This window comes from Haliotis rufescens, unplaced genomic scaffold, assembly GCF_023055435.1.
Source record: "Haliotis rufescens isolate VD_foot unplaced genomic scaffold, xgHalRufe1.0.p SCAF_144, whole genome shotgun sequence".
Classification (NCBI taxonomy): Eukaryota; Metazoa; Mollusca; class Gastropoda; order Lepetellida; family Haliotidae; genus Haliotis; species Haliotis rufescens.
In genome coordinates, this window is record NW_025963829.1 from 70,648 (window position 1) to 84,958 (window position 14,311).

General features: G+C 39.9%; 2 protein-coding genes across 4 annotated transcripts; both read right to left on the reverse strand.

Moving 5' to 3' along the window:
* Nucleotides 1-2,184: 2,184 nt before the first annotated feature.
* LOC124145262 lies at nt 2,185-6,268 on the reverse strand. Of its 2 annotated transcripts, none has more exons than XM_046515022.2 (5): nt 6,119-6,268; nt 4,775-4,982; nt 3,881-3,982; nt 2,598-2,669; nt 2,185-2,274 (listed from the first exon to the last, which is right to left on the reverse strand). In XM_046515022.2, the coding sequence occupies exons 2-4, from the start codon at nt 4,971-4,973 to the stop codon at nt 2,620-2,622; spliced, it is 351 nt and encodes a 116-aa protein (XP_046370978.1). In that variant the 5' UTR covers nt 4,974-4,982; nt 6,119-6,268; the 3' UTR covers nt 2,185-2,274; nt 2,598-2,619. The 2 variants fall into 2 exon arrangements, with proteins under 2 accessions (XP_046370978.1, XP_046370977.1); XM_046515021.2 differs by having other exon boundaries at nt 2,602-2,669; nt 6,119-6,267.
* A 4,662-nt stretch (nt 6,269-10,930) lies between these two features.
* LOC124145173 lies at nt 10,931-13,819 on the reverse strand. Of its 2 annotated transcripts, none has more exons than XM_046514858.2 (5): nt 13,669-13,819; nt 12,338-12,545; nt 11,443-11,544; nt 11,060-11,127; nt 10,931-11,020 (listed from the first exon to the last, which is right to left on the reverse strand). In XM_046514858.2, exons 2-4 carry the CDS (start codon nt 12,534-12,536, stop codon nt 11,078-11,080), a joined length of 351 nt encoding a protein of 116 aa, XP_046370814.1. In that variant the 5' UTR covers nt 12,537-12,545; nt 13,669-13,819; the 3' UTR covers nt 10,931-11,020; nt 11,060-11,077. The 2 variants fall into 2 exon arrangements, with proteins under 2 accessions (XP_046370814.1, XP_046370816.1); XM_046514860.2 differs by having other exon boundaries at nt 11,056-11,127.
* Nucleotides 13,820-14,311: the final 492 nt, after the last annotated feature.

A 14,311-nucleotide genomic window follows, 5' to 3' on the forward strand; every position in this document is an offset into this window, starting at 1 on the left:
ATTTACATCTAGCTGGAACTCCAATTAAAGTTGTAAAAGATGCTAAATATTTAGGAATAATTTTTGATCAACACCTTACTTTCTTACCACATATCAAATATTTGAAAGCTAAATGCATGAAGGCACTAGATTTATTAAAGGTTGTTTCTAATTCCAAGTGGGGAGGAGATCAAACGACCCTCCTTCACTTATATAGATCACTTGTCCGTTCTAAACTCTATTATGGCTCCATCATCTATGGTGGAGCTTGTAAAAGTAACCTTAAATTACTCGATCCAATACACCATCAGGGTCTAACGCTATGTCTTGGGTCTTTCAGAACTTCTCCCATTGACAGTATGTATGTTGAGGCCGATGAGCCATCTCTTAAACAACGCCGTATTAAACTATCTTTACAGTGCATCACAAAGCTATATTCTTATCAGTCTAACCCTGCATACAACTGTGTGTTAAATCCTCTTCATGGGGATTTGTATAGGAAGACGTCCTCTCTTATTCCGACTGTCGGAATAAGAATAAAACCTTTTATTTTTGCTGCTGGTATTAAACTGGAAAATATATATCAGTTTCTCCTTACCGCCTGCTTTCTTCTCCTCCTTGGCAATTGGTAAAGCCACAGGTGGATCTTACCTTATCAAAGCTCAAGAAATCTGACACTAATCAGCTACAATATTAACAAGAATATAATCAGTTAAGGTGTGAATATGATACTTATGAATCTATTTTTATTGATGAATCCAAGGATGGTGATGCTGTTGCCAGTGTTACTATTATTGGATCCAGAACTTCATCAACTCGATTACCAGATAACTCGTCCATTTTCACAGCTGAATCAAAGGCCATTTTAACTGCTCTAGAATATATTAATAAACAGATTAAAAATAAGGAATTCATTATTTTCTCAGACTCGCTGTAAGACAATAAAGAATACTTCGTGTCAGCATCCAGTTGTACGTGACATAATTGAATTACATAACAATCTTGCGACTGGTCAATGCGATATCGTCTTTTATTGGTGGCCCAGCCATGTTGGGATCGTTGGTAACACTTTGGCTGCTGCTGTTGCTGCTGTTAAGGCAGCACTCAACAAATCTGTGACACCACTTCTTATACCCTACAGTGATTGTAAACCTGTAATTAGATGTTACATTAGAGATCTCATGCAGAAGAAGTGGGACACCCACGTAGTTATAAATACATTACTTGCAATAAAACTAAATATCGGTTACACCCACTTCGGTTGTCAGTCAAGATTTGAAGAGGTCGTTTTAAGACGATGTCGTATTGGCAATTCTCGGTATACTTATAAATACTTATTAAAAGGTGAGGATCCTCCATTCTGTATCCATTGATGAAAGAATCACGGTCAAGCATATCTTGCTTGACTGTGTTGATTTTTCCATAACAAAGGATAACTATTTCAAAGTTTCATGGCTCAAGGATGTTTTTAATCAGGTAAGTACTCATTTAATTATTGTTTTTTTAAAGAAATAGAATTATTGAATACATTTTGAAACATATGGTTTGTAAATTTTGTAAGGATCTTTTTAGACTTGGTTGAAAGAAATTTGTTAACTGAGATTGTTAGTGGCTTTACCCTTGATGGGGGTTGAAGTAGTGTAAAATGATTGTCCCCCCAGAGAGGGTATGTTAGACCACGTCATTCGAAGTAGTTTTTTTCCACCACATTTTTAATCGTAGTATACATGTTCATTTAACTTTGGCTTAATTTGTCAATAATCTCCAACAGCTGAAGGGATGATTTAGGCAGCAAAAGAAAGTCCCCATGGACCAAAGCAAGGTATTCTACCTTCAGCTGATGGCGATCTTTAACCATGGCTGCTTTGTCTTTGACCGTGGTCTAACTAAATTGTTAGTTAAACACCACTGAGCATGCCGGAACTGACCTGACCAACCGATCCCGTTAGTCGCCTCTAACGACAAACATAGTCGCCTTTTTACGGCAAGCAAAGGTTGCTGAAGACCTATTCTACCCCGGATAGCAGCAATATTCAAACATATCAAAGTGGGACATAAAGATCTTTGGCTTCAGACATTGTTCCCTTGTGTGGAATCGAACCCAGGTCTTCGAAGTGACATGCCAATACTGTACGTACAAGGTTACGTCCCTCCCCTTAAATCCCCAGAGAACAGTAACACTGGAGCATCAACACAACGACAAACTCTGCTTCAAGGATTTATTATGTTAACATAATCAGGGACATTCGAGTGATTTACAAGCTGCACAATGCCTTTCATCATCGGAAATGGATCCTGAAAACACAAGATTACAAAATTATATATCAGCTGAATACATCCAATTCCTGTTTAATTAATCTGACTACAGTAAACTACGGTTATAACGAACTCAAAGGGACCACTAATTTTAGTTTGTTATAACCGTAGTTCGTTATAATCATATGTTCAAATATACAGCATGACTACAGCAAATTTTAGGGACAAAAAAGTAAGTTCGTTATATCCGTCAGTTCGTTATAAGCGTGTTCGTTATAACCGTAGTTTACTGTAGATGATTACTTTAGTTACTAATGCTAATATTAAGGATCTACAGGGTCATCTACATGACAGACTCCTACCCACACTGTGTCGCTTGTGTTTCTATGCGTCAGTAGGCTGACGAATCCCGCCTGTTGATCTTGCGCTGTTGCCTGGAATATGGATGGATATCACATGAGGTTCCTGGACCTACTTGTATTCAACATTCTTAAAGAACATAAATCTTAGCAAAATCTTACAATTGTTCACTTCATTATTTGGGCACGGGTGGCCAAGTCGTCTAAGGCGCCGCGATTCGCTGTGCAGAGTTGCGCCTCCGGGACACGCCAGAAACCTATGATTGTGGGTTCGAATGCCGGTTCACCCCGATTATGTTTCTAGGTTTGTCAGCACCATACCCATCACCGAAGAGGTAAACGTCTCAGACCTGCATCACTTCGGGCTTTCCTCCCTCATTAAGCTGACACGTCGTGATATAACTGGAGTAATGTTAAAAGCGGCGTTAAACGTAACTCACTCACTCACTCACTCACTTCATTCTACCTGTTGATCAAACTGAAATTATTTATCTGTCAGGCTACTGGGGTATGCCTATTTGGATCAAGGTTTCTTAAAAATATTTTTACAATCAACATTTTCGTGAAAAGAGTTTAGTGTTTTCTGCACTCAGCAATATTCAAGTTATATGACGGCGATCTGTAAATAATCGAGTCTGGGCCAGACAATCCTGTGATTGAAATCATGAGCATCGATCAACACAATTGGGATCGATGACATGCATCAACCAAGTCAGCGAGCCTGACCACCCGATCCCGTTAGTCGCCTTTTACGACAAGCATGGTTTGCTGAAGACCTGTTCTTTCCCCGGAATCTTCACGGGTCCAGTGAAACCGCCTCATCTGTATGCTATTTACATATATACCATAAGGACTGAAAGTGACAAAAACTATCCACAATATTGTATGACAAGACGAATGACTTCAACTTTCCACTTCATGACGAGCAATATTCAAGCAGCTACAGTCTTTGGTGTCTACAACTTCTACAACTTGAGGTACAGTCGAGCTCCCTCTTTCTACGACGCTTATCTAAAAGTTCTTTGATCAGGGTTTCCACATTCAAGCCCCTAGTAAAGCTTTCAAAACATTTCATGTGGAGGAAATTGCCACATTTAACGCATCAGTGACAAAAATGCAATGTGCCATGCAATGTGCCACATTTTCCTGAACACCTGGTATTATCACTATTTAATAGTGATTCATACACAACATGGCATAGTCTGGAAAAAACTCTGCTTTTATAACAGGTGTGTAATGATTAAGGAAAAGCGTTTGTTGCTTTTATTAAAATGACGCAGTATTACCTCCATGACTTCCTCCATCGGCTGTCTCAAACAGATCTCTGGCGCTGATCAGCTGCTCATCGTTCTCTGATTGGTCAGCATTCTCATCTGCGTTCTCGATTTCTGAAAAATAAAAAAATGCAAAAGAATGTGGATTGACTGTTGGTTTGTTCTAATAAAAAGGCATAAACACATTAAATATATTTTTGTCATTGATTGCCTCCCAGCTTGGCTACATTTCTCGATGAAATAACACTCTTTGTCTTCCCTGCATGGATTTACCAACATGTGTTTCTGGTAACCGTCACCCTTGTCCTATCATAAAACATATCACAAATGTTAGACCCACCCCCATAAACTTTCACCACATGTATCTGTGGATTGTAAAAGGCAGGATTGTAAAAGGCATGAATCTTAGAAATTATGGTTCGGGGGAATACTGACGTAAAATGACTACTATTGGTATACATCCTACATCCTACATCTCCGTGGGGTGTCCGGGTTAGAATAGACCCCAAGAAAATCGTGTAATCAGACTCAAGTGATTTTGTTGATTGTATGGCATCGTACTCCAACAGCGTGGGACTTTGTTCATAATATCAATCACTAGTTCATTTCGTACACACTCAGATATTTACAGAGCCCCTAGATTAATGATGCATGCGATGGTAATTAGCAAACAAAACATCAAACATCAATTCAGGAATTGTTTAAGGATTTGTTTATGAAGATGCACGTGATTTGATGTCTGTCTAAGTCTAAACGATACAAATTCAATACGCATATATAATGAATCACCTTGAGACACATGTCTTCTTATCAAAATAGATGAAAAACACAAGAAGTTACCTCTCTTTCTTGATCTCACATTTAACACCTTGACAACTGCCTTGAAACAACAAGCTTAAATCATACCTCTCTTCCCATTGAATCTTCGGTACCTGAACCTTGATCTGACGCCCGGACAGCGAGACAACACCCTTGCTGCTCTATAGATACATGATGTAGTTGTTCTCCAATACATCCTGATCCGGTAGGGGCTGTAGTGTCTTTGTCCATCAGCGTGTATCGCCAGCAGGCACACCAACAGAGCCGCGACAAGTATCAGCTTCATCACGTCTTTCTGAGGGACAATTGCATCTGCTTCGTGTATCTTGAAAGTGTTTTGTGTTTTCGCGTCTGTTTAATTAATGGAACGCCTTTATGACATTGCCGTAAAAGGCGACTAACGGGATCGGGTGGTCAGGCTCGCTGGTTGATGCATGTCATCGATCCCACATTGCGAGGATCGATGCTCATGATATCAATCACTGGATTGTCTGGTCCAGACTCGATTATTTACAGAACGCCGTCATAAAGCTGGAATATTACTGAGTGTGGCGTTAAACAACAAACCAACCAACCAATCGTGCCCTAAACGAACATCCCCCTTTTTTTAATTTCAAGCAAATTTCCTGATGTCTGTACAATGTCTTGCCTGACAAAGGTGTAAGGATATGGACAGACATTACAGAAAAACTAAGAATTTGTTATCCATAAATTGTCTACGTTGTCAACAAAATGTGTGTTACTGGTTATTATATGCACGAAAATGACAGGTACGCGCTTCAGTATTGGTCAAACGATAATAGAGTTGGTAAAGCATTAACGACACCTATCGCATACGTTGGATCGTGAAGTTACAAGGCCGTTTGATGACAGTTGAATGTATGCCAATATACCGGGGCCCCTTTCTCTGTGTCCTGATAAGTTAGGACGTAAAATTCCAAACCAAAACATCCCCAAAAGAGATTATTAACCCAAACCTTGCTATCTAAGAAAGTTTGCCTCGCTGTGCCTGAGATGTTCATGCACTCTCATCCTGATTTGTAATATTTTAGATTTTGTTGTTGTTTGTTTCTTTGTTTGTTTATTGTTTAACGCCGCATTTAGCAATATTCCAGATTTATGACGTCGGTCTGTAAATAATCGAGTCTGGACCAGATAATCCAGTGATTGGTTTTATGAACATCGATTCACGTAATTGAGATACGATGACATGCATCAACCATGTCAGCGAGCCAGACCACCCGATCCCGTCAGTCGCCTCTTACGACAAGCATAGTCGCCTTTTACGGCAAGCAAGGTAAATACCAGTAAGCACATAGCTAGATACCAATATGTTCTTTAAAATAGAGTGAGACATCAGCAATATTTCAGCCAGTTCGTGATCTTAGAGACAGAGAATCAGATGAAATAAAAGTAGATGAAAATACTTACAGAGCAGTTGTATCTTCTTGCGATGATGATTTCTGAAAATCAAGGTTGCATTATATAGACAAACGGTGTGACAAATACGCGGTGTGTTAACACCTTCTTCTTTGAACCAGTCATTTAAAAGCTTTCACACTCCACGTATCCTCTATTCCCGCGTGGGAACTTCAGGGGTCTTTTTTTTATTTCACATGTACAAATGCTCCTGGAGCATATCCTGCAATCATCAGCTGCATCAATGCCACGTCTCCATATTCCAGGATTTCAATGAACTTAAAAAAAACGCAACTGCACAGCGTGTGAACATCATCTGTGGATGAAAGACCATCCCCTAGGCTTGCATTTGATTGTATCTAGTTTGGTTATACAGACCAATCAGCATTTTGTGCAAACAGGATGTGTCAGTGTTGAGTTCTGGTGTATGGAGCGTCCATAATAATATACTATTGCGTCATAAAACAGACCTGCTTCACATGGTTTTGGTTACCAGTGGTTATAACAGCGACCCGCTCCACAAAGCAATCTTAGTGCTGAGGTGATCGTTAATCCCACATTTTAGTGAGTGAGTGAATTGGGTTAAACGCCGCTTTTAACAATATTCCAGTTATATCACGGCGTGTCAGCTTAATGTGGGAGGAAAGCCCGAAGTGATGCAGGTCTCAGACGTTTACCACCTCGGTGAAACCAACGAGTACGGGTATGGTGCTGACAAACCTAGAAACATAATCGGGGCGAATCGGTATTCGAACCCACAATCATAGGTTTCTGGCGTGCCCAAGGGACGCAAGTCTGCACATCAAATTTCGGCGCCTCAGACGACTGTGCCACTTCGCTGTGGATCATGGGTGCCTCAGCTTCCTACACAATACCCAATACAATACCACAATGCAATATTTACGTCATCACTTTCGCTACGGTTAGTTGTTCACAATTCTAGCCAAAATAATAATAAAAGAACTATGTTCAGCTATGAGTTGGCCGCCTCCATGGTCTTGCAGAGCGTCCGCCCAGAGAGCAGAAGGTTGGGGGTTCAATTCCCAGCCGCGTCATACCCTAAAGACGTAAAAATATGGTACTTGTTGTCACCCTGCCTGACGCTTGGCATTTAAGGGGCTAAAACAAGGTCTGGTCGGCTCGGAGTCAGTATACTGTGTCTGAGTTGGGTATTCATGTTAAATTGGGGCATGGTTTTCTCAGTGTGCTAGCACTATAAATCGGCATCAGTCCGGACTAGTACAAACAGCCACACACACACATACACGTGCATGGACACACACAGGTCATACATATCACTTTATAAGCGATATGGCGCTCATGAAGAGCAACCTCCACGTGGTGAATGCTGGGTAGCGCCAATAGCTCTTCCCCTGTGTTGACCCGGGGTAGAATGTGTCCCCAAAACCCCGGCCCATTGCTGGTCGTAAAAGGCGACTAAATTAGGCAGCCTGTTTGCCGTGGGTTGCGCCCCTGTGTCAGCAGAAAAAGGTAGTTTGGTGGTTGAGGGTGCCGGATCCGGCAATTATGGAATACTGTAAGGGACATTCTCGCGATCTCGCATTCTCGTGTTTTGGGCATATTTACCTCGTTTCCAAAGGTCGAGATTGCGAGAATGCGAGAATGCGAGATCGCGAGAATGTCCCTTAGAGTATTCCATAGGCAATAGTGTTCCTCAGCCCAACACACCACTTTGATCCTAACTTTGCCTAGACGGGTGGTAGAAAGGGCCCTATTCTATCAATCGGCTGGTCATGCCAAGCCCTGAGCACTTTACTTTTCTTGCTCTTTTTATTCTTTGGCTTGAAAGTCTGTTTATGACAGAAATGATTGAATGTTCATGCATATTAATTTTCACACTATTTGATAAATACAAAATTTGCCAAGATACCAGTGTCGTATTATTTAATATTTTCAATCATATCTGTACAACGGGGGATTTCCCTTTATCACGGCTGTTGTTATATGCCAATACCGAAACCTGGCCGATACCGCTTACAAGCTGTGTATACAAGTCCATGGAAAGAATGGTAAATAACCGACTTATATGGTATTTAGAAACAAATAATCTTTTAACAAATATTCAAAGTGGTTTTAGAAAAAAAGAAGTACCGTTGACCATTTGGTTAGACTGGAAACTTTAGTGAAAAATGCTATCATTAATAAACAACATGCGGTATCAATATTTTTCGATTTAATTTTCAAGATTTAAAGATTTTACGTGCGTTTCAAACATTGTGGAAAAAATAACATTACGTTAATTATTTTTCGAATTTTAAAATATCTTCATGAAATTGGGATTGAGAGGGCTTTTGCCAAATTGTGTATCTCAGTTTTTAAAAGATAGAAATTTCCATGTTTGTCCGGGATCCACCTTGTCTGATTTTTATGATCAAGATCAAGGTGTCCCAAAGGTAGCCTCTTATCAGTAACGCTGTTTAGCATAAAAAATATTAGTTTTAAATAACTCTGTTGACGGGTCTTTGTTTGTTGATGATTTTAATGTATCACTTCGAGGTAAACACATGCACACGATTGAGAGACAGTTGCAACTTTGTCTGAATAAAATCAATGTTTTGGCAGAGCAGAACGGATTTCAGTCAAAAACAAATTTCATTAATTTCTGTCGATAATATAAACCACATAGAGATTTACATCTAGTTGGAACTCCAATTAAACATGTAAAAGAAGCTAAATCTTTAGGAATATTTTTTTTTCATCACCTTACGTTTTTGCCACATATTAAATATTTGAAAGCTAAATGTCTGAAGGCACTAGATTTATTAAAGGTTGTTTCTTATTCCAAGTGGGGAGGAGATCAAACGACCCTCCTTCACTTATATAGATCACTTGTCCGTTCTAAACTCGATTATGGCTCCATCATCTATGGTGGAGCTTGTAAAAGTAACCTTAAATTACTCGATCCAATACACCATCAGGGTCTAACGCTTTGTCTTGGGTCTTTCAGAACTTCTCCCGTTGACAGTATGTATGTTGAGGCCGATGGGTCATCTCTTAAACAACGCCGTATTAAACTATCTCTACAGTGCATCACAAAGCTATACTCTTATCAGTCTAACCCTGCATACAACTGTGTGTTTAATCCTCTTTATTGGAATCTGTATAGTTAGAAGTCCTCTCTTATTCCGACTGTCGGAATAAGAATAAAACCTTATATTTCTGCTGCTGGTATTAAACTGGAAAATATATCTCCTTTCCGCCTGCTTTCTTCTCCCCCTTGGCAATTGGTAAAGCCACAGGTGAATCTTACCTTATCAAAGCTCAAGAAATCTGACACTAATCAACTACAATATCAACAAAAATATAATCAGTTCAGGTGTGAATATGATACTTATAAATCTATTTTTATTGATGAATCCAAGGATGGTGATGCTGTTGCCAGTGCCACTATCATTGGATCCAGAGCTTTATAACTCATCCATTTTGCCCAGCTGAATCAAATACCATTTTAACTGCTCTAGAATATATGAATAAACAGACTAAAAATAAGGAATTCATTATTTTTTCAGACTCGCTGTTCCGTCTCCAAGCAATAAAGAATACTTCGTGTCAGCATCCAGTTGTACGTGACATAATTGAATTACATAACAATCTTGCGACTGGTCAATGCGATATCGACTTTTGTTGGTTGCCCAGCCATGTTGGGATCGTTGGTAACACTTTGGCTGCTGCTGTTGCTGCTGCTAAGGCAGCACTCAACAAATCTGTGACACCACTTCTTATACCCTACAGTGAATGTAAACCTGTAATTAGATGTTACATCAGAGATCTCATGCAGAAGAAGTGGGACACCCACGTAGTTATAAAATTAATACATTACATGCAATAAAACTAAAATATCGGTTACACCCTCTTCGGTTGTCAGTCTAGATTTGAAGAAGTCGTTTTAAGACGATGTCGTATTTGCAATTCTCGGTATACTCATAAATACTTATTAAAAGGTGAGAATCCTCCATTCTGCATCCATTGATGAAAGAATCACGGTCAAGCATGTCTTGCTTGACTGTGTTGATTTTTCCATAACAAAGGATAACCATTTCAAAGTTTCATGGCTCAAGGATGTTTTTAATCAGGTAAGTACTCATTTAATTATTGTTTTTTTTTAAAGAAATAGAATTATTGAATACATTTTGAAACATGGTTTTGTAAATTTTGTAAGGATTTTTTGAGACTTGGTTGAAAGAAATTTGTTAACTGAGATTGTTTGTGGCTTTACCCTTGATATGGGTTGAAGTAGTGTAAAATGATTGTGCCCAGAGAGGGAATGTTAGACCACGTCATTCGAAGTAGTTTTTTTCCACCACATTTTTAATCGTAGTATATATGTTCATTTAACTTTGGCTTAATTTATCAATAATCCCCAACAGCTGAAGGGATGATTTAAATCCAGCTGGGGTCCATGTAGGTAGCAAAAGATGGTGATCTACCTTCAACTGATGGCGATCTTCAAACCATGGCTGCTTTGTCTTTGACCGTGGTCTAACTAACTGAATTGTTAGTTAAACACCACTGAGCAATGACGGAACTGACCTGACCACCCGATCCCGTTAGTCGCCTCTAACGACAAACATAGTCGCCTTTTACGGCAAGAATTGGTTGCTGAAGACCTAATCTACCCCGGATAGCAATATTCAAACATATCAAAGTAGGATATAAAGATATTTGGCTTCAGACATTGTTCCCTTGAGTGGAATCGAACCCAGGTCTTCGAAGTGACATGCCAATACTGTACGTACAAGGTTACGTCCCTCCCCTTAAATCCCCAGAGAACAGCAACACTAAAACATCAACACAACGACAAACTCTGCTTCAAGGATTTATTATGTTAACATAATCAGGGACGTCCGAGTGATTTACAAGCTGCACAAAGCCTTTCATCATCCGGAATGGATCCTGAAAACACAAGACATGACATGACAGACTCCTACCCACACTGTGTCGCCTGTGTTTCTATGCGTCAGTAGGCTGACGAATCCCGCCTGTGGATCCTGCGCCGTTGCCTGGAATATGGATGGATATCACATGAGGTTCCTGAACCTACTTGTATTCAACATTCTTAAAGAACATAAATCTTAGCAAAATCTTACAATTGTTCACTTCATTATTTGGGCACGGGTGGCCAAGTCGTCTAAGGCGCCGCGATTCGCTGTGCAGAGTTGCGCAGACTTATTTTACCCCGGATCTTCACGGGTCTGAAAGTGATTCATACACACCTAAGGCATAGTCTGGAAAAAAACTCTGCTTTTATAAGAGATGTGTAATGAAATGGAAAGGCGTTTGTTGCTTTTATTATCTTTTTAATGACGCAGTATTACCTCCATGACTTCCTCGATTGGCTGTCTCAAACAGATCTCTGGCGCTGATCAGCTGCTCATCGTTCTCTGATTGGTCAGCATTCTCATCTGCGTTCTCGATTTCTGAAAAGCATAAAAAATGCAAAAGAATGAGGATTGACTGTTGGTTTGTTCTAATAAAAAGGCATGAACACATTAAACATATTTTTGTCATTGATTGCCTCCCAGCTTGGCTACATTTCTCAACGAAATATCACTCTTTGCCTTCCCTGCATGGATTTACCAACATGTGTTTCTGGTAACCGTCACCCTTGTCCTGTCATAAAACAAATCACAAATGTTAGACCCACCCCCATAAACTTTCACCACATGTATTTGTTGATTGTAAAAGGCAGGATTGTAAAAGGCATGAATCTTAGAAATTATGGTTCGGGGGAATACTGACGTAAAATGACTACTATTGGTATACATCCTACATCCTACATCTCCGTGGGGTGTCCGGGTTAGAATAGACCCCAAGAAAATCGTGTAATCAGACTCAAGTGATTTTGTTGATTGTATGGCATCGTACTCCAACAGCGTGGGACTTTGTTCATAATATCAATCACTAGTTCATTTCGTACACACTCAGATATTTACAGAGCCCCTAGATTAATGATGCATGCGATGGTAATTAGCAAACAAAACATCAAACATCAATTCAGGAATTGTTTAAGGAATTGTTTATGAAGATGCACGTGATTTGATGTCTGTCTAAGTCTAAACGATACAAATTCAATACGCATATATAATGAATCACCTTGAGACACATGTCTTCTTATCAAAATAGATGAAAAACACAAGAAGTTACCTTTCTTTCTTGATCTCACATTTAACACCTTGACAACTGCCTTGAAACAACAAGCTTAAATCATACCTCTCTTCCCATTGAATCTTCGGTACCTGAACCTTGATCTGACGCCCGGACAGCGAGACAACACCCTTGCTGCTCTATAGATACATGATGTAGTTGTTCTCCAATACATCCTGATCCGGTAGGGGCTGTAGTGTCTTTGTCCATCAGCGTGTATCGCCAGCAGGCACACCAACAGAGCCGCGACAAGTATCAGCTTCATCACGTCTTTCTGAGGGACAATTGCATCTGCTTCGTGTATCTTGAAAGTGTTTTGTGTTTTCGCGTCTGTTTAATTAATGGAACGCCTTTATGACATTGCCGTAAAAGGCGACTAACGGGATCGGGTGGTCAGGCTCGCTGGTTGATGCATGTCATCGATCCCACATTGCGAGGATCGATGCTCATGATATCAATCACTGGATTGTCTGGTCCAGACTCGATTATTTACAGAACGCCGTCATAAAGCTGGAATATTACTGAGTGTGGCGTTAAACAACAAACCAACCAACCAATCGTGCCCTAAACGAACATCCCCCTTTTTTTAATTTCAAGCAAATTTCCTGATGTCTGTACAATGTCTTGCCTGACAAAGGTGTAAGGATATGGACAGACATTACAGAAAAACTAAGAATTTGTTATCCATAAATTGTCTACGTTGTCAACAAAATGTGTGTTACTGGTTATTTTATACAGGTTATGCACTAAAATGACAGGTACGCGCTTCAGTATTGGTCAAACGATAATAGAGTTGGTAAAGCATTAACGACACCTATCGCATACGTTGGATCGTGAAGTTACAAGGCCGTTTGATGACAGTTGAATGTATGCCAATATACCGGGGCCCCTTTCTCTGTGTCCTGATAAGTTAGGACGTAAAATTCCAAACCAAAACATCCCCAAAAGAGATTATTAACCCAAACCTTGCTATCTAAGAAAGTTTGCCTCGCTGTGCCTGAGATGTTCATGCACTCTCATCCTGATTTGTAATATTTTAGATTTTGTTGTTGTTTGTTTCTTTGTTTGTTTTTTGTTTAACGCCGCATTTAGCAATATTCCAGATTTATGACGTCGGTCTGTAAATAATCGAGTCTGGACCAGATAATCCAGTGATTGGTTTTATGAACATCGATTCACGTAATTGAGATACGATGACATGCATCAACCATGTCAGCGAGCCAGACCACCCGATCCCGTCAGTCGCCTTTTACGGCAAGCAAGGTAAATACCAGTAAGCACATAGCTAGATACCAATATGTTCTTTAAAATAGAGTGAGACATCGGCAATATTTCAGCCAGTTCGTGATCTTAGAGACAGAGAATCAGATGAAATAAAAGTAGATGAAAATACTTACAGAGCAGTTGTATCTTCTTGCGATGATGATTTCTGAAAATCAAGGTTGCATTATATAGACAAACGGTGTGACAAATACGCGGTGTGTTAACACCTTCTTCTTTGAACCAGTCATTTAAAAGCTTTCACACTCCACGTATCCTCTATTCCCGCGTGGGAACTTCAGGGGTCTTTTTTTTATTTCACATGTACAAATGCTCCTGGAGCATAATCCTGCAATCATCAGTTGCATCAATGCCACGTCTCCATATTCCAGGATTTCAATGAACTTAAAATAAACGTAACTGCCCAGCGTGTAAACATCATCTGTGGATGAAAGACCATCCCCTAGGCTTGCATTTGATTGTATCTAGTTTGGTTATACAGACCAATCAGCATTTTGTGCAAACAGGATGTGTCAGTGTTGAGTTCTGGTGTATGGAGCGTCCATAGTAATATACTATTGCGTCATAAAACAGACCTGCTTCACATGGTTTTGGTTACAAATGGTTACAACAGGGACCCGCTACACAAAGCAATCATAGTGCTAAGGTGATCGTAACTCCCATACATTGACATAGGCTTATGATAGTCGTAGCGCTAAGATCCGCTTTGTGGAACGGGAGCAAGGTCCCTTAAAACATCTCACCATGGGAGGAACACAG